The 26,549-nt window shown below is 50.3% G+C and overlaps 2 protein-coding genes across 19 annotated transcripts in view; one reads left to right on the forward strand and one right to left on the reverse strand.

Moving 5' to 3' along the window:
* Positions 1-2,019: 2,019 nt before the first annotated feature.
* PRSS54 (serine protease 54) overlaps positions 2,020-26,549 on the forward strand; it is a 59,887-nt gene continuing 35,357 nt past the window's right edge. For 12 of the 18 annotated variants that reach the window (XM_053663223.1, XM_053663218.1, XM_053663221.1 and 9 more), the window contains exons 1-2: positions 2,020-2,177; positions 11,407-11,717. Coding sequence is in view for 1 of the 18 variants with exons in the window: in XM_053663235.1 (XP_053519210.1) it covers positions 25,299-25,309 (11 nt within the window). In the remaining 17 variants the exon portion in view is untranslated. Of the gene's footprint in view, positions 2,178-2,359; positions 2,419-11,406; positions 11,718-22,608; positions 22,673-25,252; positions 25,310-26,549 lie in introns of those variants that run through there. The other 6 variants (XM_053663220.1, XM_053663219.1, XR_008391176.1 and 3 more) reach the window with 6 other exon arrangements.
* Positions 20,498-25,223, reverse strand: GINS3 (GINS complex subunit 3). Its single transcript, XM_037141462.2, has 3 exons — positions 25,038-25,223; positions 22,680-22,913; positions 20,498-21,010 (listed from the first exon to the last, which is right to left on the reverse strand). Exons 1-3 carry the CDS (start codon positions 25,221-25,223, stop codon positions 20,780-20,782), a joined length of 651 nt encoding a protein of 216 aa, XP_036997357.2. The 3' UTR covers positions 20,498-20,779.

Below are 26,549 nucleotides of genomic sequence, written 5' to 3' on the forward strand. Positions count from 1 at the left end.
ACGTGGGCGCACATTACACACGACAAGATGCTGCCGGTGTGGCTGCGTCCCTTCCCCCAGGTGTAAAATGGGCCAGGGGTCAGGGGTCAGCCTGTTCCTCACCTGGAGAGCAGACACGGCCGCTCCGAACCCTTGTTTCCTGTTTGTGTGAAACTCGGGCTAATATGGCAGCCTGGATGGTTGTGGCACTCACCTAACCTCGGGCTAGGTTAAGCAGGCAGGGGCTCTGTTAGGAGGGTGGGCACTCTCAGGACTTCGGGAGTCATGGCCAATGCTGCAGGTCTGGTGTCAAAACCATTCCTGCCATCCCTGCGCACAGATGCTGCAGCCGGCAGCACCCCTGGGCAAGGGCACAGCACACTGCCACTGGGACCACGGCTGCCTCTGGGGCCCCTGGGGGTGCTGCCCCGGAAGTGGTGTCCTTGCCCAAGGTGGGATTCCTTGTGGTCTCAGCTTCCTCATGTTGCCATTTTCTAACTCACAGTCAAGAGTGGGTATGTCTGCATTTGTGACAACTTGGATGGATCTGGAGAGGATTATGCTAAGAGAAATGAGGCAGACAGAAAAGGACAAGAACTGTGTGATTTCACTGATATGTGGGCTATGAAACAAAAAACAACACATGAACAAACTCATGGATACAGCAACAGAGTGGTAGTTAGCACAGGGGAGGTGGGGTGGGGAGAAAGAAGATGGTAAAGGGGGTCGGAGACAAGGTGATGGAAAGAGACTAGGCTTCAGGTGGTGGGCACACGATAGAGTATACAGATGTCGTATTAGAAAGTTGTACACCTGAAATTTATATAATGTTATTAACCAATGCTACCCCAATAAATTTAAGTTAAAACAAATGGTGTGTTTGATTGGAGGCGCCCACAGCACATACTCTGCCAAAGCTGCAAGGGAGGCGGGCAAAGGGATTCTCAGTTCCTCTAGTGGGAGGGGGGCCCCGCCCCACGGGAAGGGCTTGTCAGACGCTGGTGGCTAAAGAGTGACCAGTGCCATGGGCATGTTGGGAAACCACTATGAGGTGATGCACATGGATCATCAAGGCGGAGCCTGGCACAGAGGGAACACAAGATCTCTGGTCGCTGAGATTCATGACATACCACAAATCCAGTGTCAACCAGCCATGTTCCTTCACACTCCAGTCTTTGTTCTGTGAGCAGGTGAAACACAAAAGGACCTTGAAGAAAGTGTGGTGTGTGCTCCCTTCCAGATGCAGAGAGCTCTGGTCCCAGTGCCAGGAGGACAGGTGACTGGGTTTTTCCATTGTGATGATGAATTGGGCTGAGTCACCATCCCTCTCCAGTCCCCTCGTGACCATGACTGAGAGCAAATAGAAATACCTCACAGGTGGAGTCGGAGAGCAGCTGAGCCTGGGGCCGTGGACACTTCCTCCCCTAGCAGGGTTGGGGGGCAGGGACTGTCCCTCCCAACCCCAGTAACACTGTCCCTCTCTCTAATCCTGAGTCTCATAGTCCCCTGGAGCAAAAGTGGATCATTTCTCTTCCTTTATAAAGTGGGTTGAGTGCCTCTTCGGTGACGAGCCCTGTCGGGGCTGGGGGGTACACTAGAGAATCAGAGCTGACCAGGACATTGACCTTGCCTTTAGGGTTTGTGCCTGGATGAAGGGAACCAGCATTGAGTCCCATGACATGGGAACTGGGCAGACTCTGCTAAACCATGCCATTGAGGTTCCAGTGGGGGCCTGCAGGGGCCAGGAAGGGCTGCCTGGGGGAAGAGCCTGCTGGAGATGGGAAAGGGAATGATTGGGTGAGAACACCATCTACCCACCCACCTGTCTGTCCATCTGTCCATCCGTCTATCTGTCCATCCATCCACCCACCCACCCACCATCGTACACCGGGTCAGCCAGATCCGGTGCTGAGCTGGGGAGGCACGGAGCTGAGTGCCGTGCACCCGGCCCCATGCCAAGAGCTCCTGATGGAGGTGGAGCGGGCTGGGCCTGCCCGAGCAGAGGGGGAGGAGGCTGGAACGAGGAAGTGAGCGGGGCTGAGTGCTGGCCTCAGTCTGGCTCTGGAATTTCAGCCATCCCTGGATTGTGTGCCCCCTGCTCCTGGGCCACCTGCTCCACCCACAGGCTGCGTTGCCACCCCCTTGCTCCTGGAACGTGTAGGATCCCCCTCATGCAGAACCAGCCTTTTGCTCTCCAGGTAACTACAGACACCCCATTTTCTCCTCCCTCGTCCCAGAGGACAACAGAATCTCCTCCGGTTCCCTTTGAAAAAGCCTTTTTATCCGCCCTGGAGGCTTCACCAAACAGCCTCTGGCTCCCACCAGCTACCCTCTCCCTATCCTGACGCATTATTTATGGCCCATTACCTACCTCCTGCAGGCGCCCAGACGCTGCCTGCCAGAGCTGTGACCTTGCTGTGTCCCCTGGAGAGGACCAAGGTCAGCTTCTTCCCCTTCACCTTCCTTCTGTCCCCTCCCCTACCCCTTGCAGCTTGTTCGGATCCCAGCAGTCTCCTGGTGTGTGGCACAGCCTGTCCCCTCTCCCCACCCACGGGGACCACTTTGTGAGCAGTTCCCTCCCCTCTTTGCCACGCCAGCCGCCCCCCGCGGCCTGCGCCCGCTTCCCCACCCCAACACAGCAGCCACACCAGCGGCCGCGTTCCAGTAGTTACCCGCCGCTCCATGCAGCGCGGGCTCCAGTGGCCAGGGTGTGCGTGCACACGGGTGGATGGCATGCGTGGGCGTGCGCGTGTCGTGACAGGAGGGCGTGTGTGGATGTCGTACACGGGAGGGACTTGAGTGGCCTCTTCTGAGTATTGTAGCCTAGAGTGTACCCGGTAAGGATGGTCTTCCTCCTCCTCACCTCGGGCACTGAGAGGAAGCCTTTAGGTCCAGAGTTAAGGGTGGGAGTAGGACCCACAGGGCCCCGCCCTGTGTGATGTTGCTCAAGTTGCTTAACTTCTCTGTGCATCCATTTCCTCCTCTTTACCTCACCGAGTCCTTCGGAGGACTCCGTGAGACAGGGCCGGCGAAGCCACCAGCTCAGGGCCCGAGGGACAGCAAATGCTGATAAACACGTTTTGACAGGGCACCTAATCCTGCCTGGTCTAGGCCAGGGGGAGACGAGTTTCAGTGCCTCCGACTCTGGGGAGGAAGGGCACCTGCAGGGGATCAGCCAGGGGCTGGACGGGCCGGGCTGGTCGGCATCTAGGCAGCAGCTGAGTGCCCTTCACCTCCGCTTTACAACCAGGCTACGTGTCAGGGGGGAGAGGAAAGGGGGAGGGGGAGTTGCCATTTAACCGTACTGAGGATCAGTCTTCCAAGATGAAGAGTTAAGGGGATGGATGGAGGTGATGGGTGCACCCCATTAGGAATGTCGCTAACGCCCTTGAACTCTACGTGTAAATAGTATTAAGACAGTAATTGGTATGTTGTATGTATTTTAGCACGATAAAAAGAAACATCGAAAAACCCACAAATTATTTTACAGCTCTGGATCTCGGAAATCCAGATGGGCCGGCAAGGCCGGGTTCCTTCTGCTGGCTCCTGGGGAGAGTCCGATTCCGGGCTTCTCTGGCTTCTAGAAGCTGTTGGAATTCCCTGGCTGTGGCCACTTCCAGCATCGCCCCGTCCTCCGCTTCGGTGGGCACACCCCTGCCACCCTCTGCTTCCCTTTCTTGTCGCCTGCTGTACCTGAGGTCACCCTGCCTCCCTCTCGTAAGGAGCAGTATGATGAGACTGGGCCCACCTGGCAACCCGGGAGACGCCTCGTCTCAAGAGCCTTGACTTCATCACACCTGCAGGTCCATTTGCCACATGTGGCAGCCGAGTCACAGGTTCGAGGATGAGCAGGTGGCATCTTCTGGAGGCTGCTGTTCTGTCCCCACAGTTGCCAGCAGAAGTAGTCACAGGTGTGTGTGAGGGTGTAGGCGCAATGGCTTCAAGTACCAGAAACATGGGAACAGGCAGGAGTTCTGGGCGAGTGCTGTGCAGCCGCACCGAGCAGGAGACAGAGGCCACGAAAGGATGTCCGTGGCGGTGTGAACGAGAGACACACATTTCAGAAATTCACAATTGATTTTATCCACAAATATTCTCACGCCTCTCATGAACCAGGAGCGGGGAATGCAGAGGTGAATTAAGCAGGAGGTGTGCAGCCCCTTTCCATGGAAAATCTATACACAGAAACATGAAGTTTTTTGTGCAAAGCAAACACTGAATGAGGATCTCAGGAGAGGACGAGCACCCAGTGAAAGAGGTGAAGACTTTTCTCGTGGGTGTTTTCATCTGGTCTTATCTTTGTCAACAAGTGTTTCTGGTTTCTGCTGAAAAGTGAACCCAGGTACGGTTATCAGCACAAGCGATCTACCCAGTCCCATTCCCTAACGGCAAAACCACACCATCCACAAAACAGAAAGGAGGGGGAAAAGGTAAAAGGAAAGGAAACCGGGAGGAAAAGACAGAGCCAGCAGACTCCTGTCAGTGTGGAGAAGCCAGGGCTTGGGGGGCACTTAGCCACGCCTCTCGTGGAGCAGAGCGCCCCCCCAACCCCACTGGCAGGTGCTGCAGATACAGATCTCCCTGTCCTCTCCGGTGGCACCCAGCCCTGCGCCTGCACGTGGCAGGTGGGCAGGGACATACCGTCGACTAGCTGAGTCACAGATGGGTGAGCTGGCAAAGGTGAGTGAAGCCCGGGCAGGAGAAGCGGGCGAGTGGGGGGCCAGGGTTCTCCTTGACCCCATCTGACAGCAGCCACACCCACCAGCCTCGGTTCCACACCAAGGTGTGTCTCCCCTCATTTGTAACTCAGAGTCTGGTCCTGCCCAAGTCCCCGAACTTCCTGGTTTATCTGAGAGGTCCCTTGGTTTGAGGAAGTGGGTGGAAATGCCAGGGCGCTTCTCTCCCCAGGTGATCCTGTGGTTGGATACTTCTTCACCCTGAGCTGCTACCCCTGAGCTGGCCTTTCCGCCCTCTGCGCGTGTCTCTGGGGCTGATGCTTTGTGGCCAACGGGCCCAGGGACCCTCGATCCTAGACACTGTCATCTTGACCCTGGGAACTAAGTTCCCCTGATAAATACTGTCTCAAAATTGCAGGCTTGGCAGACAGGCTGTCCGGGAACACGGCCTGGGCACCAACCAAAACGAGCATTGTGCTCTGGGTTTGTACTGTTCCAGGAAAACGGGACCGGACCTCAGAATCTGAAACAGTCCACAGGTTTTACCCAGAGAACAAGGCTCCTTGGGTCCCTCTCAAGGGCACAGCGGGAGTGCTCATTCCCTTTAGTGCTGTTAGGCACAGAGGGACACAGGAAAACATCACTTCAGTTCATTCTGATTTTCTCCTTGAACACCTGCTTCCCCTTTCCTGGACCTGTGGTTGGACAAAATTCAAACTGCTCCAGAAGCGCAGATTTAGGTGATGCGTTCCCACCCCCTTACCGCTCTGTCCCCTTTTCCTCCCAGTTCCCCCTCACGCACACCCTGGCGTGTTTGTGCCCCAGGCCCCTGGGACTTGTTACGCTCTCTGCCTACAACACCCCCCTACCTGGTGTTCTCATGTGTCCTCCCTTTCTCGGGTCTCTGCTCCAATGTCACCTTCTCAGGGAGCTTCCTGGACCACCCTCCTAAGAACAACACCCCCCATCCCATCACTCTGCTTTCTTTTTCTCCATGGTCCTTCCAAATAGATCGCTTCTGTATTTTGTGGACTGTCTACCTCCTCCCTAAGGTAAACCCCACGAGGGCATGGACTTATTTCCATTTGCCTGACACCGTAAACCTAGTCCTGGAATAATTATCGCATTATGGATCCACAATCTCATAAACATGCTAATGATCCCACCCGGCTCTTCCACATCCAGGGGTTTATCCCTGGGCAGTAATTGTAGATGTGTACAAAGATAGAGTTAGAAATGTTACAAAAGCAACGCACTGGGAATAATAAGAGCTGACATTTAATTAGGACTTACCGCGTGCCAGCCCCGGTTCTAAACATTTTATGCCTAACAAATGCCTTAACCCTCAAAACAACCCCACCCCCCACCCCTGCTGCCTGGGTTTTACAAGCAAGGAGCTGGGCGTAGGGACTAAAGGCAGTACGGCCAGGATCTGACGTGGGGCCCATATTCTTGACCACCAATTTAAAATGATGGAATATTTTGGGGGCAGGGAGGGGACTGGCCACGTATCCCTGAATTGTATACAAATTGTGTGATCGTGCACATCACTGAGGAGCAGCTGGCTTTATCAGATTCTCCAAGACATCCAAGAACTAGGGCAGTAGAAGAATTCTTCTACATTAAATAAGTCTGTGTGAGTGTGCCCCTCTCGTGGGTTGCCGATGTCTTTCAGAAAGGATTCTTGGAGCTTCCCTCCTTCCACAAGCTTTCCGCTCTTGCCCTTAAGCCACTTTATAACAAGCTAGAAGAATTCATGATAAAGATTCTTTTTTAAAATATTTTTATTTATTTATTTATTTATTTATTTATTTTTAGAGACAGGGGAAGGGAAGGAGAAAGAGAGGGAGAGAAACATCAGTGTGTGGTTGCCTCTCATGTGGCCCCTAGTGGGGACCTGGCCGGCAACCCAGGTATGTGCCCTGACTGGGAATTGAACCTCAACCCTTATGGTTGACAGGCCATGCTCAATCCACTGAGTCACACCAGCCAGGGCCAAAGATTCCTCACATGGAAGAATCTTTTATGACTTGGAAAGATCTTTGTGACATAGAGTCACAAAAGATCTGCAAAAAACAGGTGTTTCAAAAGAGTATACATTTTGACCACATTTTTGTAAAAACTTTACATTTTACAGGATTTAAATAAGTAGATTATATGTGAAAAGCTGTGTTTCTGGGTGATGGAATTACAAGTGTTCTTACTATTTCTTTTCTGGTCTTGTTTATTATATTCTTTACATTTTTTGCAAGAACGTAAACCACTTGTGCAATGAAACAAACTTTTTTTAAAGGAAGAAGGCAGCTTTTGGAGAGATAACTGGGTAGTGGTGGCACTGTGGGAATTGTCTCCAGCTCAAACCCTCGGGGAGGGTGAGCGGTCACATAAACTATGACATCTCCATGTCAGAAAATGACGCCGCTGTTAAAAACAACAACAAAAACACCAAAGCAGGTGGGTGGCTAACACACACTGTGAAACAGAAAAAGGGGGGCACAGAACAGAGTGTGTGACAAGGCCCGGATACACAAAGGCCATCGTGAGAGAGTATGTACATTGAGAGGGGCCAGGGAGGACGCCCCCTGCGCGGTGGGCCCCCCCCCCCAGGAGGCACTGGGGCCAGGGCTGGGCTGTGGGCTGCGAGGGTGCAGGGGCGCTCTGTTCTGTTCTGGATGATTTAAAGCTTTTACAAGTCCGTGCCTACACGAACACGTGTCACATATGCAATCAGTTAAAAAGTGCATAGTGAAAAATAGGAAAGAGTTTTTCAAAAGCTTCCAAAATCCCAAATGCCCTCGTCTGCTAGTCAGCTGCTCAAGGGCTCCATGTGCAAGCCGACAGGACCTCTCAGGAAGGGCCATGGATCTTGGTGACAGTCAGGACTGGAATCAGCTCGGTCACCAGAGAGGGGCGTAGGTGACACAGCCTCCAGGATGCTTTTATGCCCCAAGAACAATAATGGATTCATCACGGTGAGGACCTTGCAGCAGTGTGGACACTGACAAAAGTCAAGTGGGCAACTGCACATCCAGGTGGGAACATGCTCGTGCCCGGGAGGGAACGTGCGCATGCCCGGGAGGGAACGTGCGCGTGCCCAGGAGGAGGACTGAGGGCCACAGCCCGGTGGTTATGTTGAGTTGGCCTGAACCTGGTTCTCCCTGGGACTTGTCCAGGGCAATGTTGAAGCCACAGCCTGCGTGCGGCGCCTGGACCCTCACACGCTCTCACTTCCCACATGGTCCTCACCACATCCTCTTGGCTCCCTTCACTTTCTTGCAGCCCCACTGCCACCTGCCCCACCCCCCTACCCCTGTCTGGGCACCTTCAGCTGTCACCGCCATTATCACAGCAGCTTCCTAACTGGTCTTTCAAGGCCATGTCTCCGGCCTCCGGCCTTTGGAAAGGTGACTCGGGTGGTGTCACCTCCCTGTGTCCCCGTCTCGCTGATGTCCTTGCCCTGATCTCTAAGCCTTCATATGACCTGGTCGTTGGCCACCTCTACTGGGTTGGCCAAAAAGTTCGTTTGATTTTTTCCATATGAATGCTTAGTCATCTTTAGTGTCATTCAAAACAATTTTTGTAGATTTTGTGACAGCTGTCATATCAGCATGCATTTTTAAAAATTATCAAAATTGGTGAAATTTCTGCAGCCATTTTAATTTTGAAGATGGAAGAAAATAGCTAACATTTTTGGTGTACTGTGCTTTATTATTTCAAGGAAGGTAAAAACATAACTGAAACACACAAAAAAAGATTTGTGCAGTGTATGGAGAAGGTCCTGTCATTGATCAAACATGTCAAAAGTGCTTTGCAAAGTTTCTTGGTACTATTGACATTTTGGCCAAATAACTCTTTGCCGTGGGGCTGTCTGACACCTTGGGAGATGTTTAGCAGCACCCTGGCCTCTACCCGCTGGAAGCCAATAGGCAGAGATAGCCGACACACTCAAAATATCCAAATCAAGAAAGTAATTCATGAAAATGAAAATGTGTCTTTTATTTTATGGAAAACACAAAACAGACTTTTTGGCCAACCCAACGCCCCCACCTCTCGCTTCCTTCCCTTGGTCCATTTCTGTGCTCTGGCCTCACCGGCCTCTCTGTCTGCCACGCCAGGGACCTTGCATTTCCTGCACCCCCCGCCTATGTGCCTGGCTGCTCCTTAGGCTTCTCGAGGGGTCTGTCTGAAGCACCCCACCCCTGTCACCCCCACACCACATCAGCCTGTGCATCTTCCTCACCATTCTATGCTGAAATCTTCATTTCTACTGGTTTACTCCCCATCTTTCCCACCAGCCAGCAGTATTCGGGGGCTTACCTTGTACTGGGCGCTACTCTGAGCACTTTATATACAACCTGTTCCCTGCTTCTCTCAACCCTGCAAGGGTTAACCCAACCACGATCATGACCCCATCTTACAGATCAGGAAGGTGAGGCCCAGAGGTGAGCCACCTGTCCCAATGTCCCAAGGCAGGCACCTCTGAAATGGCAAAGCTGGGATTCAAGCTGGGCCTCAGCACAGGGCCCGGGCCCTTCCTTACTATACCATCCTCCTTAAAACCATGAATGAATTAAAACACCAACCCCTGGTTTACTTTCTGAAGATTTGAACTGGCTTGAGGAGCAGCCCACGAACTGCCCTGGTTACAGTGGCGTGGACAGCAAACCCCACAGGAGTTCCCCACCCCTGAGCTCCTACTGCCTGCAGCGACTTGGAGGACATGGTTTGACCTGTTTTCTCCCCGGGTCTGCGATAGAACAGGCCCTGGGTAACGGTGTTCGACTGCTCTGTGTAGTCTTTGCAAGGGCGATGAGCTCACTGCCCTTATATAACTCTCAGCTGGGCCCCGCGGCGTCAGGGACCAGCCCTGACACCTGAGGAAACTGCAAGTGGCAGCGCCTCTGTTTGCAAAAAATAGGGGACTCAACGCCTATTTGGGTTCTATTTTTATTAAAACCCCATTAACTTGTTTCTGTGAGAGCAATTAGCATGTCAGGCTGGGAGCTGTGGAGGAGTCAGGCTTTTTTTTTGCCGTGAACAGCTGTTCATCGGTTTGCAGGGAACTTTCTTTTCAAAGGGGCCCCCTGGGGCGGGAGTCTCGGGCTTGTTCTCAGCCTAAGGCGGGTTTTCTCAGCAGATAATTTGGTAACATTCCCCACCCCCCTGCATCAGGGAAGTTGAAGATCACATAATTTCATTATTTTTGCCTGGTTTTTCTAACTCCACACTAGTTTAAAGGCTTCCAACCTGCTGCAGAGATAGTAATTCCTTTCACACCTCCTAAAAATTTAAGCACCACCCCAGGGCACACGGAGACCAAGTGTGAGGTTTCACTGCACTGAGCTGGAGAGAGGCCTTCGTGTGTCTACCTTTGCACCTCGAAGTTCATGTGAGCGGGCCCTGCCTGTCCTCGTTCCAGGCCTGGGGGACGCGCCTGCTGGCTCGCTGTGCCCCCAACACACGACTCTGCTTTTGAACACCAGGGCACGTTCTGGAACCGCCCAGCTTGCTGCGGGAAAAGTCCAATCTCGTCTTCAGCAGGGCCTGGGTCAAGGCCACTGCCCAGGCTTTCTGCTGCATATTAGCGTGCGGTCCAGCCCAGCTTCCGGCCAGCTCCGCGTGCATTTCCAGCTGCCGTCCATTGCTCCCTCCCGGGGGCCATGGAGAGAACAGGTGTGTGCACCGTGCGAGTGGGGGTCACAAGCAAGAGAGTTTAGTCCTTGTGGAGCCCCTGGGTGAGTGCATCGTTCTCTGTGTGTGTGTGTGTGTGTGTGTGTGAGAGAGAGAGAGAGAGAGAGCTCGCCCAGGGATGATAACTAGGAGCTTGGGTGTGAGATGGACCAGGTATTTTCTCAAAATGACCAATCAAGTTCCCCAACTTTCTGAGGCTCCTATGGTCCAGCGCCTCCCCTTCCGCCCCAAACAATTCAGCACCAGAGGGGGCAAGGGAGTGGTGTTAACCCCCTCGGCGGCGGAGCAATGCTGTGGCCCCCCGGGGGTGTGAAGCTGTAGATTCCTGGCTAGCAAGCAGGCTTGTGTTTCCCGTGTTATTAAACCATCTAGTTCTCTTTGCTCCCCTTCTAGCCAAAGACTGACGGGGGCAACGCTTGCTGCGTCATAATTCAGACAGGCCTTCCATAAACACTCGGTTGGTTCAAAGGAGCTGCCCCCAGTCGTTCCCCTTCACATGCCCTTTACTTCCCATCACAGGGCTTGGTGCACCCAGGTCTAATGCCCCTTGAGGGTGCCAACTCCACAGGGGCAGGGAGGAGGGACCCTTCCGCTCCTCACTGTGGACCCCGCGCCCAGCACTGGCGCACTCTAGGCCGTCACTGGAGACGTAAAAGGATGGGATTAGTGTCTGCTCTCAGTGAAATCTGCGTAGGAAGAGGCTGGACACCAGCCAACCGTGTCCTGTGGGCTCTTCTTCCGCAAACCTCCCTTCCATCAGGCCAACCGGCAGCCATCTGGCACTTCGTTCTGAGCAAGGGGTGGGGCAGGGGTGGAGGGAGGCGAGGGGAGTTTTTGGAACAGCCAACATTGTAGTTTGGACACATCTAATCAAACCCACAGGGCTGCACTGTGTTCCTCGGATTGAGACGCCCAGATTAAAAGGGCCAAGGGCTCCTGGGGCGAGAGGCCATGCGAAATAACTTTTCAAAAATAGCAACTTGCAATCTCGGGAATGAGCATGAATTGTCAATGACGTGGACGTTGGTTTGAAACAGAAGGAGTCCTATTTTTATTGCAGATAATGGTCATGTGACATAGGCAAAGGTCAGGCCACTTTTCCCACAGGAGATGCTCGGGGGCGGCGGTGTGGAGCTGCCCGTGGAAACTGCGTTGGAAGGACCAGAACCGGAGGAAGGGACACCTGGCGGTGTGGAGGAAGGAGGGTGCCCGGCTCCTGACCTGGCTCCGCCACTCACTGGTCACTAGAGCAGAGCCGCTAAGAGGCGAATGTGCAGAGTCAGTCGGCCCTGGGTTCCAGCCTCGGCCTCAGCACTTGTTGCTGTGACCTGGAGCAGTTACTCAGCCTCACTGAGCCCGTCCCTTTCGCAGGTAAGAGAGGGAAAACAGCAACGCATCTCTGAGGGGTGTTGTGAATAGTAAATAAACGAGGTAATGTTATAAAGGTGGTACCACAGGGCTTGGTCCAGAGTAAGCGCTCAATGAACGACAGCTGTGGCTAGTTATAACACTTAACAATGTTTAAAGATATTCTTCATTGGCCCTGGCTGGTGTAGCTCAGTGAATGGAACACAGGCCTGCAAACCACAGCATCACGGGTTCAAATCCCATCACGGCACATGACTGGGTTGCAGGTCATGCCCCCAGTAGGGGGTGCACTAGAGGCAACCACCCATTGATGTTTCACTCCCCCTCTTTCTTTCTCCCTTCCCCTCTCTCTAAAAAATCATTAAATAATATTCTTCATTGTAGTAAAAATACATAACATAAAATGTACCATCCAGTGTGTGGGACACCAGGTGTGCGATAAATCTCGTGCACAACTTGAACTCTATACCTTCGAACAACAGTGCCCCACTCCTCCTCCCCCGAGCCCCTGGAAACCACCATTCTACTCTCCGCTTCCGAGTCTGACTGCTCTGGCCCCCTCACAGGAGTGGAATCAGGCAGTATTTGCCTTTTTGTGGCCGGCTTATTTCCCTGACCATCAATCATGTCCATGGTTCATCCATGTAGCAGGTGTCAGAATTTCCTTTGTCTTTACGGTTGAATAATATTCCGCTGCCTGTGTAGGCCGCATCTTCTTTATCCACCCATCCGCTGACGGACCCTCGGGTTGCTCCCGCCCCTTGGCTTCTGTGCGTAACGCTGCTGTAAATGTGGGTGTGTGGACCGAACTCCTCGTTGAACTCCTGCTTTTGATTCTTTTGGATGCAGACCAGAAGTGGAATTGCTGGATCCAGATGGTCACTTCATTTTTAATTTCGTGAGGAAACGTCCTGCTGTTTTCCATGCAGCTGTGCCATTTTCCATGCCCACCAATGGTGCACGAGGGGGTCCCGATTCTCCACGTCCTCGCCAGCCCTTGCTTTGTGTCCTTAATGATGGCCATCCAGATCGGGGTGAGGGGATGTCTCACTGTGGTTTCGACTTCCATTTCCCGGATTAGTCGTCCTGAGCATCTTCATTTGCTGGTTGGACACTTGCATGTCACCTTCGGAGAAATGTCTGTGCAGTCCTTTGCCTATTTTAAGAATGGGGTTATTCTGACTATTTTTGGCGTTGAGCTGTAGGAGTTCTTTATACATTCTGAATTCTGACCCCCTGCGGGAGACACGGTCTGCAGGTCTTTTCTCCCATCCTGCAACGGGCTTTTCCACTCTGTAGTTCCATTTGATGTGCGGTGACTTTGTTTGACAAGGTCCCCTTTGTCTAGTTTTGCTTTTGTTGCCTTTGCTTCCAATGTCATACCTAAGAAATCATTACCAAATCCGACGTCATGAGGCTTTTCCTCTGTGTTTTTTTCCTAGAAGTATTTTTTAAACATCTTCTGATGGGGTTTTAATCTACTTTGCATTAGTTTTTGTGTATGCTCTTAGGTCAGGGTCCAACTCACCCTCTGGTAGTAACACATTCCTGTCATCTCTTTGTGCTTCTCTTCTCTTCTATTAAAAAAGAAAAGGTAGGCTAAGGTGCTTTCTAGTCACCAAAAGCGACTACAAAGAACATTAAAAGACAAGCCAGAGACTGGGCGCTTTTTTTGCAACACAGATAACTGACAGAGGATTAGTATCCAGGATGTTTTTATAGATCAGTATGAAAAAGACAAAGGACCTGTAGAAAAATGGGCAAGACACATAAAAGGGTATTTCACAGAAGGGGAAGCATGAGTGGCCAATGAACATATGAAAGAATAATCAAGCCCTGACCAGTGCAACTCAGTTGGGCATCACCATCCCACAAAGGAGAAGGTTGCCAGTTTGACTCCCGGTCAGTGCACGTGTCCGGGAGCTGGTTCAGTCCCTGGTTGAGGTGTGGGCAAGAAGCAACTGACTGATGTTTCTCTCCCTCTCTTTCTTCCTCCCTTCCCCTCTCTCTAAAAATAAATAAATAGCCCTGGCTGGTGTAGCTCAGTGGATTGAGCACAGGCCTGTGAACCAGGAGATCACAGTTCGATTCCCAGTCAGGGCACCTGCCTGGGTTGCAGGCCAGTTCCCAGCAGGGGACACAGAGGAGGCAACCATACATTGATAGTTCTCTTCCTCTCTCCTTCCCTTCCCCTCTAAAGATAAATAAATAAAATATTTAAAATAAATAAATAAAAATTAAAAGAATATTTAAAAAAATAAAAAACAACCTCATGAGTATCAAGGAAAGTACAAAGCAGCATCATAAGAAGGTCTCACTTTATACCCATTGAATGGGCAAAAAGTAAGAAATCTCTAACGGGGATGCTTACCCGTAGGTGTAAGGAGAGTAAGTTGGCACAGTCTTGTGAACCTGAGTGCACACAAGCCAGCAATTTCACTTGTAGAGACTCTTCGGTGATTCAGGTTCGTAGGAGGATATGCCCAGAGCAGTGACCTTTTACAGGGTGGAGCAAAACTTGGTTCACAGTCGTTCATATGAAAAGCAATATGATAATGAATACGTAACAACGCAAGAATAAACTCTGTGTTTCACATACAGCTGCAAACCTCCTCGGGCCTCACCCTGTGTAATGGTAAAAACAGACTGGAAACTACCCAAATGTCCAGGGGTAAGAGAAAGCCTACAGAAAGTGTGCCTTGTGCCCACCTCAGAGCATCCTTCAGCAGTTAAAATGAACTGGACTAACATTGCTGAAAGTCGAGACATAAAACGCAGTAAAAGAAATACAAAAGCAGCCCTGGCTGGCGTGGTCAGTGGGTTGAGTGGCAGCCTGCAAACCAAAGAGTTGCTGGTTTGATTCCCAGTCAGGGCACAGGCCTGGGTTGCAGACCAGGTTCCCCAGTAGGGGGAGCACAAGAGGCAGCCACACATTGATGTTTCTCTCCCCCTTTCTCCCTCCCTTTCCTTCTCTCTAAAAACAAATAATAAGAAATACAAAAGCAAATCAAAATAATTAGCTGTATAGAGCAAGGGGATAATAAACACAAAATCTGCACAAAATCTGGGCTGGGGAACAGCAGAAGGAACACAGCATTGCTGATGTTACAGAATTTAAACGAATGGAAGTTCACAGGGGCTCATGTTATTCTAACACTTCATAATTTAAAGATGTGTCGCATATACTCTTTTACACGTAATAAACACGACATGAGAAAGGTTCTCTAAACACCTGGGCCCTTTCAGCTCTAAGCTATTGCAGACCAGCTACTCGCCTGGGGAGCTCTGATAAGAAACTCTGTTACTCTGTCATCTGCTTATTTGGGAAGAATTTGGAAGGAGCAGGCGTGTCCCTGCCTCTGACCCTCCAGAACAAATTCTGGGCACACAACCCAGAGTGGAGGGTGGAGGCTGGAGGCTGGGAGAGGCCCACGAAATGCTCCCCGGACAGGAGGCAGCTGGGCGGGTGAACTGCAGCTGGCCTGGGGAAACTCACCAGCCCGCACCTTCCTGCACCTTCACCCAAGTCAGGCAGGGAGAAAGTGGGCCAACAAGCAGGCGTTGACCTCCCGTGCCATTTCTAGAAGGAAACAGAAATGGTATCCCTAAGTAAAGGGGTCCCACCGAGAATAGCATCAAGCAGTCCCCCCAGAATCAGCTCTCTTGCTTTGGCTCCCAGAGTTAAGGTCTATCTTTGGGGCTTGAAGACGTAACTTCTCTCCTGAGAGATTTGCTCAGCAACATGAGTCCCCCAAGGTGTCTTGCTATGTCGCGTGGGTGACATCCAGGAGGCGGTGTGCTGGAGCCGTAATTAAACAAAGAGAGACATTCATCTCCCTGTAACTCGGGGGCATGCTGTTCTCTTGGCTGATACACACACAATGACCCGAAGCCCATTTTTTTCCCTGTGATCTGTTTCCTCTGCAGGGGCAGAAAAGCCTTTTAAAATCTAACTCATCTATGAAAGTAGCTGTCTTTCCATACAGGGTGAGGTTTTCCATTTTTATTGATGTCTTTTAAAAATGCTTTAAAAACTGGAAACTTGATTTTCACTGCTGGTCATACATGAACAGGGTGTATCATGTTCTGCAGTGCGCGCCTCCAAAAAACCTTCGAAATAACCTGGAAATTCAGCTAGTAGCATCCTCTGGAATGTTTGTTGCTCAAGGCCTGAGAAAATGCTTCAGACATCACTCAGTTATTAGGGGAAAAGTCACATTACTTAATATTTATCTGGAATCATGGATAAAGCAGCAAGTGAGTGAGCATGAAGTGCTAAATTAGAAAATGACAGCATGTTTTAAAAAGGTTTGAAAATGTTTTCCTCCTCAACCTAAGAGAGCGATAGCCAAGTGCCAAGCCCTCAAGTTCCCGTTAAGATAAGGCTGCTCTTGAGGACAACTGTTGTTCTTTCTCCCCTCTCGTGCCTCTGGCAGCAACACTGGCTTTCAACTGGTTTCTGTCTCCAGCCTTTGAACATCAAAATGCATCCTCACCACCCTTTTCCTTCACTGAGTCACACCATTCTCTCACCTGCCTCATTGGTTGAGCTGGAATCTGTGCTCCTTAGCTAGTCGTTTGTTTTTCTTCATCAAAACTAAAGATGCTGCCCTCGGGGAACCATTTTAGTTGCAAAGAGGGAGCCACACAAATCACGTGGGGGTCAAATACACTTCCTTCTCACGGGTGATGCGGGCGAGCAGAGAATGCCATGAAGATCTACGACTCCAGCCTTTTGTGTTTTGTTTTAACTGACCAGAGGTGGGAGATGGTTGCAAGGATTATCTGGTTCTGTGCGCCCTTTACTGCCTCTTCTTCAGAAACGTTAGCAGCGCCCAGGCACTATTTTGGGAGCTGCGCTGACACTTGTTAATAACTTCGTCTGTAAAGCCCTGCTTTGTCTAAAGCTCATTTAGACACAGAATTAGCCGGCATGTGCCAGATGGGAAAGAGGAGAAAATCAAGTTACTGTTATCAGAGAGAGAGAGAATATTGGAAATTTTTGAGGCAAATCAAAGAGACCTTTTTCCATCAGATGCAAGTACTGGGGGAAAGGCTTAATTTTCAAGTGAAAAGCAAATATCTTTCCCTCCTTGGTTTACCAGCAGCTGGCCCCAGGGCACGGCCTACCAGCACTCACGCCCACACAAGGAAGCCTTTCCAATACGCCAGACTTCGGAAATTTATGTAGGGAAGAGCCCGCTGCTCCATTTTGCTTTCAAAAATGACTGTCCCCTAAATGCAACAGATTATTGGAATTTGAAACAGAAAAAGGACATTAGCAGAGAATCTGGTGACATACGAATAAATCCATTGTCTTAGTGACTGTGTTTGACACTTGGGCCATGACTAAGACATTAGAGAAGGCATGGGAACACTCTACTATCTTTACAACTGTTCTAGAGATCTAAAATTACTTCCAAATAAAAAGTTTAATGCAATGATACCCCTTTTAGTTGACTTGACTTGGCTCTCTGAAAACCAGGCAGACCGAGGCCTCCGCCTTTGGGAGGTGGCCTCATGGGCACCTTGCTTCAGACCACATCACAGGCGACAGGGAGACGCTTGTGACCCAGAGGAGGGCTGCTCGGCAAATGAGCTGTGCTGGTTACACCGTGTCTCCTTCGATTAGCTAGGCGGAAATGCAGAGGCCTAGAAAAATGAACAGAATGAGCTCCAAAAGCAGGGTAATCCGCCTGCATTAATGCCCTGCTCTCAGTGAGTGACTGTATGTTTTCTCAGACTGGCCTTTGACTCGCTGTATGTTTTAATTATTACACACCAAGGATGGGAGATTTCTTGCTCGTTCAGAATGGCAGTATCAAGAGTTAGCAACAGAATTCTATGTTTTGGACACTTGTCTTTAGATTCAGGGCATTTAATTGTCTTTCGAAAGTTGTTTCTACGTGTATTCGATATTAAAATGTTCGGTTCACCTCCACTAGGTAGGGGTGGTTGAAATTAGGGTTCTTGGAGTTAAGCGTGTGTTCTACATTTTCTTCAACAAGTTAACACAGAGATACCCAACTTTCAGAAATGCACGTGGCCTCTGCTGTCATTTTCTTTGGCCAAGACCAGTGTAAAAGTGCCTTTTCACTTAAGGAACTGTTCCAAGCAGAAGGATGAAAAGCTCCCTTGGGAGTTCGGGAAGCATGATGGAACAGAAGAGAACAAACAGACCCAGAGCAAGACTGAGTGAACTTGAATTTCTGTGTAAACTTGAGTGAGTCACTCTGTACTTCCCAGTACTGCAGATACTTCTCAGGTCCAGGGGCGCTGAGAGGTCAACGAGAAGCTCTGTCAGACGCTCAGAAATCTCTTAGGCAGAAGGTGAAATGCTTATTTAAAATAAGAAACAAATTACTTCTGCTATAGAAACAGTAAGAAAATTCAACACCAAATCATGTGGGTAGACTTTTCAACAAACGGTGCCGGAACAGTGGAGCGGCCTTTTTCTGGGATGGGATGGTTTTGAGCAGAAAATGAAGATCTGATTTATTTGTGAACGAGACAACTCTGGCCGCTACGCTGAGACAAGTCTGAGGCCAGGCCGAGGGAGACTGAGGGGCGGCAGGAGGGGGGGGGGTGACCGCACCACACAGGACAGGAGTGGGGTGTGGAGAAGGCAGGGTCAGGTTCTGCAAACGACCTTGAGGCGGACCCACAAGATACTGACAGTGAGGGCAGGAGGGTGAGGAGGACACGCGGGGTTTTGTCCCGAGAAATAGGGAAGGAGGGAGTTGTCAAAGACAGACATGAGGAAGACCACAGGACACGCTGTGAGGGCAAGATTAGGAGCTTGGTTTAGCCACGTTGGGTCGGACGTGGAAGTGAACATGTCAAACAGGGGTTAGAGAGTCTGGAGTTAGAGACGGCTCAGCTGGGGACGGAATTTGGAGTCATCACCAAGCAGTTGGTATTCAAAGCCCAACCTTGGACCAGACCAGTAAGGAAGGAGAACGGCTATAGGACATCTCTGGACTGAGCCCGCAGAGGTCCAGAGGTCAGAGGTCAGGAGGAACTGACCCAGGAGACGAAGACTTGCTCAACTCCCCTCCGCAGCCCAATGGCTCCAGGAAAAAACCTGAACACCATGAGGCCTTTACTAACGAAGGCCAGTTACCCAGGCACTGAGCTTTTAAGGGGAAAGACACACATTTCCCCCCCTTAATTTTAAGAATGATTTAGTATTTGAGGCAATTGGTTGACTCATTTCGAAGAATTCGCCTCTTTGAAGGGATCAAATAGCAACCCAAAAGACTGATTTGAAGAGAGTTGTGGGGGAAAGTGCTGGTAACTGATGGACTGGAAGGTAAATCTGTCACTGGAAATGGGTTTCAAAAGCTACTTGTCATATAATCTGTTCAAAATTTAAAATGGAATGCACGCAGCCTGTGTGTATCCACCTATATCTGGTATGTGGCCCGAGCGGGTTTTTGTTTTTGTTTTTAGTAAGAGAAGAAAATGCCAGCAGTGCTAGGATTGGGTTAAATACAAAGCTCTCTGTGAAAATAAGGAGCCCGGTAATTAACTAACATGCGCTTTCACTCCGAGTCGTCTCTGGAGGTCCCCGCTCCACCTCAGTGCTGTGCTCGCCAGGGAAGTCCCTTGTCTGTGGGACACAGCTCGTTCCCACAGAGGGTGTCACTCCTATTCATGAATATCGTGCAAGCAGCAGAGCGGTCACTAAAACACGGATTGATGGGGGCACGTTTGTCAAAGACGACCAAACACAAAGCTTTCTGATGCCTCTGCCTGCTCACCTGCAGCCATCGAGTTACAGAAACCTCGTGCAAAATGGACACAAGTGCACGTTGATTCCGTCTTAGGCAGTTTGAAAGCCTTTCTGACGTTCTCAGTTGTCGCTGAGATGCAGACAGTGTGGACACCCAAGTCCCTCTCTGGTTTCCAGTGACAAAGGCAATTTCCCCCAGTGCAGTGGTGTAAAGACAACTGTCCTTCAGACCGTCCAGTGGCCCTGGGGAATGCAGTCTCTACTCAGCTGGAGGCTTCCTCCTGGGTGTCTGGGGAAAGAGTTTTGCGCTTATTTGAACACATTCTCAGCAAATGGTCAGGGATCCTCTACGTAAATATGTCGCAAAACAGACTGAAGGGAAAAAACATAACCAAGGCCTCGGGCACATGCCTGGGTGGCAGGTGAGGGCCCCAGTAGGGGGTGCGTGAGAGGTAAGAGGTAGATGTATCTCTCACACATTGATGTTTTGTTCCCTCTTTCTCCCTCCCTCCTATCTTCAAAAACAATTAAAAGAAAAACAAACAACACGGCTCTTTATAACCAGCAAACTAAAGTCCCGATTTTGAGGGAATAAGAGCTGGTTAACGCCCTTTAATAACTACTTTGCAATCCGCCTGCCTGACAGCTTTTTCTGGGGAGGGAATGGAGAGCTGAGGGAGCTGTAACGATCAAAAGCATTTCCCCTCAACGCGGATTGCAAAGTTCTGTGACTCCCAGAGTACAGAGGAGGAAGACAGCGCCTCCTTTTTAGTAAAAGCCATGATGTTCGGCTGCCTTTCCCTTCCTTATTCTTGTGACTGTGGAAGTTGGGGTAACTCCCCACCCACAGGCAGGTGGCAGGAGATATTGACAAGACCAGCATCGTTGGGGCACCATCCTCTGTGCAACCAGGAAGACAAGGCAACTCAGCTCAAGAGATGATCTCGTGAACAGACTAAGATGGCCTCATCTGTCCTTCGGAGCTGGTGACGCTGGACATCTAAGGCTGTCCAAACCCAGCCCAAGGAGTTCCACTTCTACTGCAATGTATGTATTAACCATCTTTATTTATAAAAAAGATTGATGTCTCTGCCTTGTGGCTTCTTGGGTGAAGCAGACCTGGGCTGTGGGTCAGGAAGGTGGGAAAGTTCTGGAAGACTTATAGGGCCAGGGGGCACCCTCCCAAGCAGACGATACCACTGCCACGACGGCTGCAGGACATAAGCCATGAGAGGAGGTATGACTCCGGCCCGTTACACGGTCCACCAGGCTCTTAACAGGGACACACAGGGAGGCGTCTACAGGGAGCAATTCTGTGCTCTGCCGGCCCTCAGTTCTCCAGGTCAGGGAACTTCCTCTTCTTGTAGTTCTGAACGAGGCTGGAGGCTGTGATCTGGGAAGCCTGCCCCTTCTCCCAGCACTGGAAGTCATTCAGTCCTCTCTGCCCCGTTTGAAACAAGCCCCTCTCCATCTCGTCCAGCTTGGCTACCAGCGCCGAAGTGTCTTCGTTGTAAGCATTCTGGGAGGAGTCCATGATGCGGCGGAAGCGTCCAATGAATGTCTAAAGAAGAGGGGAGTAGGAGAAATCAGATTCGCTATTATCCCCAAACATCTGAACAGCACGAAAGGGAAGAATCTGGTCTCGGGACGCAGGCAGAAGGAGGCCTGAGTAAGCTCTTCCACACCACCAAGCCTCTAGTTCCTTGCCTGTGAAATGGGTCATTGTGGAAACCCAACGAAGTAACGTGAGCAGAGCACCTAGCTGGCAAGAGCAAGCTCCTCTGACAGCGTTACCCATTTCTGTAATTAGCAACAAAGGCCATCAAACTACACTGCAGTCCCTTGCAGACAGGTTTCAACTAGAAAACTCCCGATTGAACTGAATGCAGTTTCCGCTGTTTTCAGTCTGAGAGCAGGAGGAAGACCCATAATCTACGGGGGTCAGTTCAGGGCCCTGAGCCCAAGCCACAAGCCCCCGCCTCAGTTCGGCAACCATCTCATGGCAAACTCACCCCGCACGTGAGCAACTCCTGTCCCCAGCACTCAAAGCAGTGAGGGACAAAGACAACACTAACTCCCCTGGAAAGGGCCGTGTTCTAGTTCAAGGACGTGTCCTGGTGACATTGGAAGGCGAACGATTCCTGCTCAGAAGGGATTCATAAGCTTGAACTGTCTACAGTCCGTGTGTTGACTTCTTTCTCTGAGTGGATGGCAGCAATTTCCTATGTAGCTACCACGTTAAAAACAGCACTGGTGTGTTAGGCCAGGCAACCTTTAAGCCTGATGGAGGGTGTCGGCACAGCCCAGGGAGCTCCAGTGTTTTGAGCTAACAGTTTAGATAAAGCTACTGATGAGGAAGTAAAACAGAAGGCAGAAAGGATGGCTTCTTCTAGTTTTAACAGGATAAAAAATAACTCCAAAAGTTAAAGTAAGGTTATAGCATAAAGGATAGTAACAGTAACAAGTAACTGTAAAAAGTCACCATTTGCCCTGGCTGGCATAACTCAGTGGATTGAAAGAGGGCTGCAAACCAAGGAACCGAGGGTTCGATTCCCAGTCGGGGCACATGCCTGGGTTGCAGGCCAGGTCCCCAGTGGGGACCATGTGGGAGGCGGCCACACATTGATGTTTCTCTCTCTCTCTCTCCCCCTCCCTTCCCCTCTCTAAAAATAAGTAAATAAATAAACTCTTAAAAAAAAAAGTCACCATTTATTACATGGTTCTACCTGATCACGCTGGGACTCTCTAATTGTGGCACTATTATTATGCCCTTTTACAGGTGAAGAATTGATGCCTAGAGAGGTCAAGTAGCTTGGCCAAGTCACACAGCCAGGACACGGCAGAGCCAGTCCTAGCCCCAGAGCAAGGGAAGGGCACAATGACCAAATACGGCAGGTATTTCCAAGAGAACCCCTAGGACCAGGCCCGGGGCTCAGCCCCGACTGTGTATTTAAGCGCCTGACACTTGCCATCAACCATCATCTCTCACATTTCCAGGATTTTCTCCTGGTCCAAACTCTTAGCAAGCAAACGTAAAAAGCAGCAGAGAAGTCCTATTTAAGTATATATATAATTGGCAAATAGAATCTAACTGTCGGCTGCCCTGGAATCATAAATAATACATTAATTGTGTATGTTCTAAACTTCCCTGGGTCACAGTGACGTCTGGTGGCAGCCACAGCCGGCCCGGACCCATGGGCAGTGCCAGTTTTCACATCCCCCGAACCTGCCTGCAGGAGAGACTGGGAGATGTCCGCGTTCTCCGGGCCATGGAAATGCAGCAGCTGGGAGCCAAAGCCATAGAAGTGGGGCCCCATCTTGTGCAGGTCCACCACGTTGGCGTCTGCGCTGAACACGGTCCTCCACCCCTCCTGGTAGATCCTGGGAAGCTCCACGGAGAGGATCCGCCGCTTGTGGTCGAAAAGCCCTTTGGCCAACCACAGGGGGAGATCCAGCTTCGAGCCCTGCATCAGACAAGAACGAAGATTTTAAGAATGACGGCCAAGTAAATGTGTGTGCAACAAAAAGGAAATACACGTTGCATGCGTAGTATGGCCCATCCTCTTGGGGACGCGCTTGTGTGTGAAGTCATACAGACCTAGGTTCGATTTTATGTCGTGATGGAGTGGAGAAAATGGTTTATACAATCAAAACGAAGAGAGCAAAAATGTGGCACAGAGGCATAAATACTGTCCTATTGCAGATATTTCAGAGGTACAATGAACATCTCTACTTTCTCTGAATAGTCAGTATCTAGTCCACACATACATTTACCAGTGGCTACTACTGCTAAGCCCCACCCTGGGTGCTGGGGGACGTAAAGAAAAGTGGGATCAGCCCAAACTCAGGCTACAGCCCCTCCCTCTCGATACACTTCACAGCGTCAGGATATCAAAAGAGAGCAATGCTTTGCTACCTTCTTAAAGCCTTATCAGTTCTGATTAAAAAAATAAAAAGCAGCCCTGGCTGGTGTAGCTCAGTGGATAGAGTGAAGACTGCAAACCAAGGGGTTGCTGGTTTGATTCCCAGTCAGGGCACATGCCCGGGTTGCAGGCCAGGTCCCCAGTAGGGGGCACGTGAGAGGCAACCACACACTGATATTTCTTTCCCTTTCTTTCTCCTTCCCTTCCCTTCTCTCAAAAAATAAATAAATAAAATCTTTTTTAAAAAAGGCAAACAACTGGGTAGAAGGAGTCAACAAAAAGATTCCTCAAAACTGTCATGCTCACTAAAAACAAGTTGAGTCTGACAAACTGTCACAGCCAAGGGGAGCCTAAGCAGACAAGATGACTCAGTGCCATGTGGTACACTTGGATGGGACGCTGGAACAGAGGTCACAGTGAGGGAAATCTGAGTAAAATGTGGGCAGCTTGCCTCTGTTTACCCATGTGTCTGACAGAATTAATTCTTATCTACTACAATGGAAAGTCAGTATGTAATGTCCAAATTTTCAACAAATCAAGATAAGTTTAAGACCATTATTTAAAAATATGGAGGCGGCCCTTGGCTGGTGTAGCTCAGTGGATTGAGCGCAGGCCCCTGAACCAAAGGATGGTGGTTGATTCCCAGTCAGGGCACACGCCTGGGTTGCAGGCCAGTTCCCAGCGGGGGATGCATGAGAGGCAACCATACATGAATATTTCTCTCCTTCTTTCCTTCCCTTTCCCTCTAAAGATAAATTTTTTAAAAAAATATGGAGGCGAATCTTGAAGAAAGTACTAGAAAAAGTAGACCAAGTGAAGCCAGACAGGGAAGGACCTAGGGAAGAACAAGGCAGAGCCAGTTATTTTATATCCGTTAGTACTACCTGTCTTTTAAACTTTGCGTATGTGTCCTGTTGATAAAAATGAACTCGAACCAAACAAAAACACCTTCTGAACAAAACTGAAGTTAAACGGGAAATCAAAACTAACCACCACAAGCCATGTTCCTGGAGCGTATTTGTATGTGAAATCCTATAGCCCCCAGTCCGAACCCCAGCTCCCCACCTCCCGCAACTCTGCCCAAGCTTTCCTGGGCTTTGGTTTCCTTGTATGTAACAACACCTAGTTGCAGGGTTATTGAAGAATTAGAGGGGTAATTAGAGGAAAAGTACACCCTCCCCGCTCCATCCACGTTTGCACCCAAAGCCCTCCGTCAGTGGTTGCTGATACCGTCCTCATTACACAGGGACGAATCTAACAATTTGTGGGTCCCAGACTGATCCCATGCTCTTACCGAACCCAACGCGATTGTTTTAAGGCAAATATGATCAGAACCCTGATCTTGAAGTATTCAGTAGGAGCCAATTCTAAGGCATGGTGGTGGGGAGAACACTGCTGAATGTGTACAGTTGCAAAAACAAAGTCAGTATTGACCTAAGATAAATTTAGTTTCCGTACAGGTGGTCCAGGCTAGGTGGGGAGACCACTGCAGTGCGCCGGGACTTGAGGGACAGTCTCGTTAGCGGGTACCACACTCCCCGTCCCCGCCTCCCTCAGAAACTACAAATCCCAGGAGACAGCGCGCCTGGGGAGGCGGCGCCCCAAGGCCGCCGTGCCCACTGGGAACTATAGTCTTTTCACGTAGGGTCGAGCCAAAGGGCTAACCTGTGGGATCGCGTTGTCTGTGTCGGCCCCTCCGCTCCGCTCCGGGAAGAAAGCGCCGAGGCGTGGAATGGGAATCTCTGTGCGCACCGGGAGCTTCTCGTGGGACATCAGGATGTCGTCCAAAGAAAGAAAGTTCTCCTCAGATCGCAGCGCCCCCGACTCCACCCTAAAATAAGCCTCGGACATTGAGGCGGCTAGATCTTCTCTGGTTACAGTCGCGTGATTCGGGAGACCTCAGGGAGTCAGGGATGCAAAAGCAGGATGAAGCAGAGGTAGGTCGGAATTGCCGGAGTTGAATGGGTTGTTGCAACCGCGAAGCCGAATTGAAACTCTTTTCCCGCGCCGGGGGCGGGCCAGACAGGAATAATCTATCCAGGCGGGTCAGCCTAGGCAGAAGCAATCGATAAGGACTGCTTTTAGTATGACCCGAGGTGGGGAGCTGGGGAGGTGTAAGTGGGTCGGTCCTCTAGAAGTTTTCTTCTCTCAGAGTGTAGCCCAGTTTAGAAAGAAGCTGGAAATCCCTATTAAAGCTGCAGGATGCGTTTGCACTAGATTGTGTTTATGTGGTCCTTTAAACTTTTGTATGAAATGTAAAACACTTTACAGGTTTGGGGGCTTAAATAAAGGCGTCGTTGAGCCCTCCGTCCCAGGCCTGATCCAAGCAGACCTATTTACCAGTTTTGTCACTGTGCATCTCTGTTATCTTTTGACGTGAAAGAAACTGGCAATCTCCTTTTGTGGCTTTTGACTTAAATACTTAAAAGAGGAAATCTGATTGGCTCAGTTCATCTTTTTGAGGCAGACCACAAGGGTCATGGGTTGGCAGCCACCCTATAGATTGGGTGCCTGTGTCAGGTGCTGTCACTGGTCTGGTCGGAGGTGGGGAAGGACTTGGGGGTGGGGAAGGACTTGGGGGTGGGGAAGGACTTGGGGGTGCTACTCAATCAGGGTTATGGATGGTGGCAGAATATTGAGAGATGCACTACAGAACTTTTTTTCATATAACAGGGTATTTTCTGGGGCTACTAAAACTGTGAGCAAAAGGTTCATGGGAAGGGAGCTACGTATTGGTGTTTTTTGTTAATTTTCTGTGTTGTGTACTTTGACATCTTGGAGTCCTATGATGAATTGCCCCTCCCAGGATGAGCTAGTTCCTAGACTTACAAACAACTTGCCCGCAAACCTACCTTTCATATACAAACCCACCAATCCAAAGCCCATATTCCCAACCACTTCCTTGATTAACTCTCATACTCCAAGCCACCTGTTCTAAAATCACCCCAAGGTCAAATATTGGACAATTAGAGACCATCTTTGTAGCACAAAGTCCACCGACATTATTCAGAGCATCCAGCCCTGTGTTCTCTTAAACTTGTCTGCTCGGCCTTGCTCATTCCCTCCCAGAGAAACCACAAAAAAGGCCCTGGGCCATGTTCTCCATCTTTGGAGAACTGTGAGCAATAAAACGTCCAGTGGTGCTGACCACTTTGTGTCATCATCGCTCAGTCACCT

Source organism: Artibeus jamaicensis, unplaced genomic scaffold (assembly GCF_021234435.1).
Source record: "Artibeus jamaicensis isolate MK-2021 breed Jamaican fruit bat unplaced genomic scaffold, CSHL_Jam_final contig_3152, whole genome shotgun sequence".
Taxonomy (NCBI): domain Eukaryota; kingdom Metazoa; phylum Chordata; class Mammalia; order Chiroptera; family Phyllostomidae; genus Artibeus; species Artibeus jamaicensis.

Coding starts and splice junctions, on each gene's coding strand:
- GINS3 (XM_037141462.2), bottom strand. CDS start 25,223: ATGTCCGAGGCTTATTTTAGGGTGGAGTCGGGGGCGCTGCGATCTGAG. Junction 22,914..25,037: donor CAGACAACGCGATCCCACAG/GTTAGCCCTTTG, acceptor TGTCTGATGCAG/GGCTCGAAGCTGGATCTCCC. Junction 21,011..22,679: donor TCTCCCAGTCTCTCCTGCAG/GCAGGTTCGGGG, acceptor CCTCTTCTTTAG/ACATTCATTGGACGCTTCCG.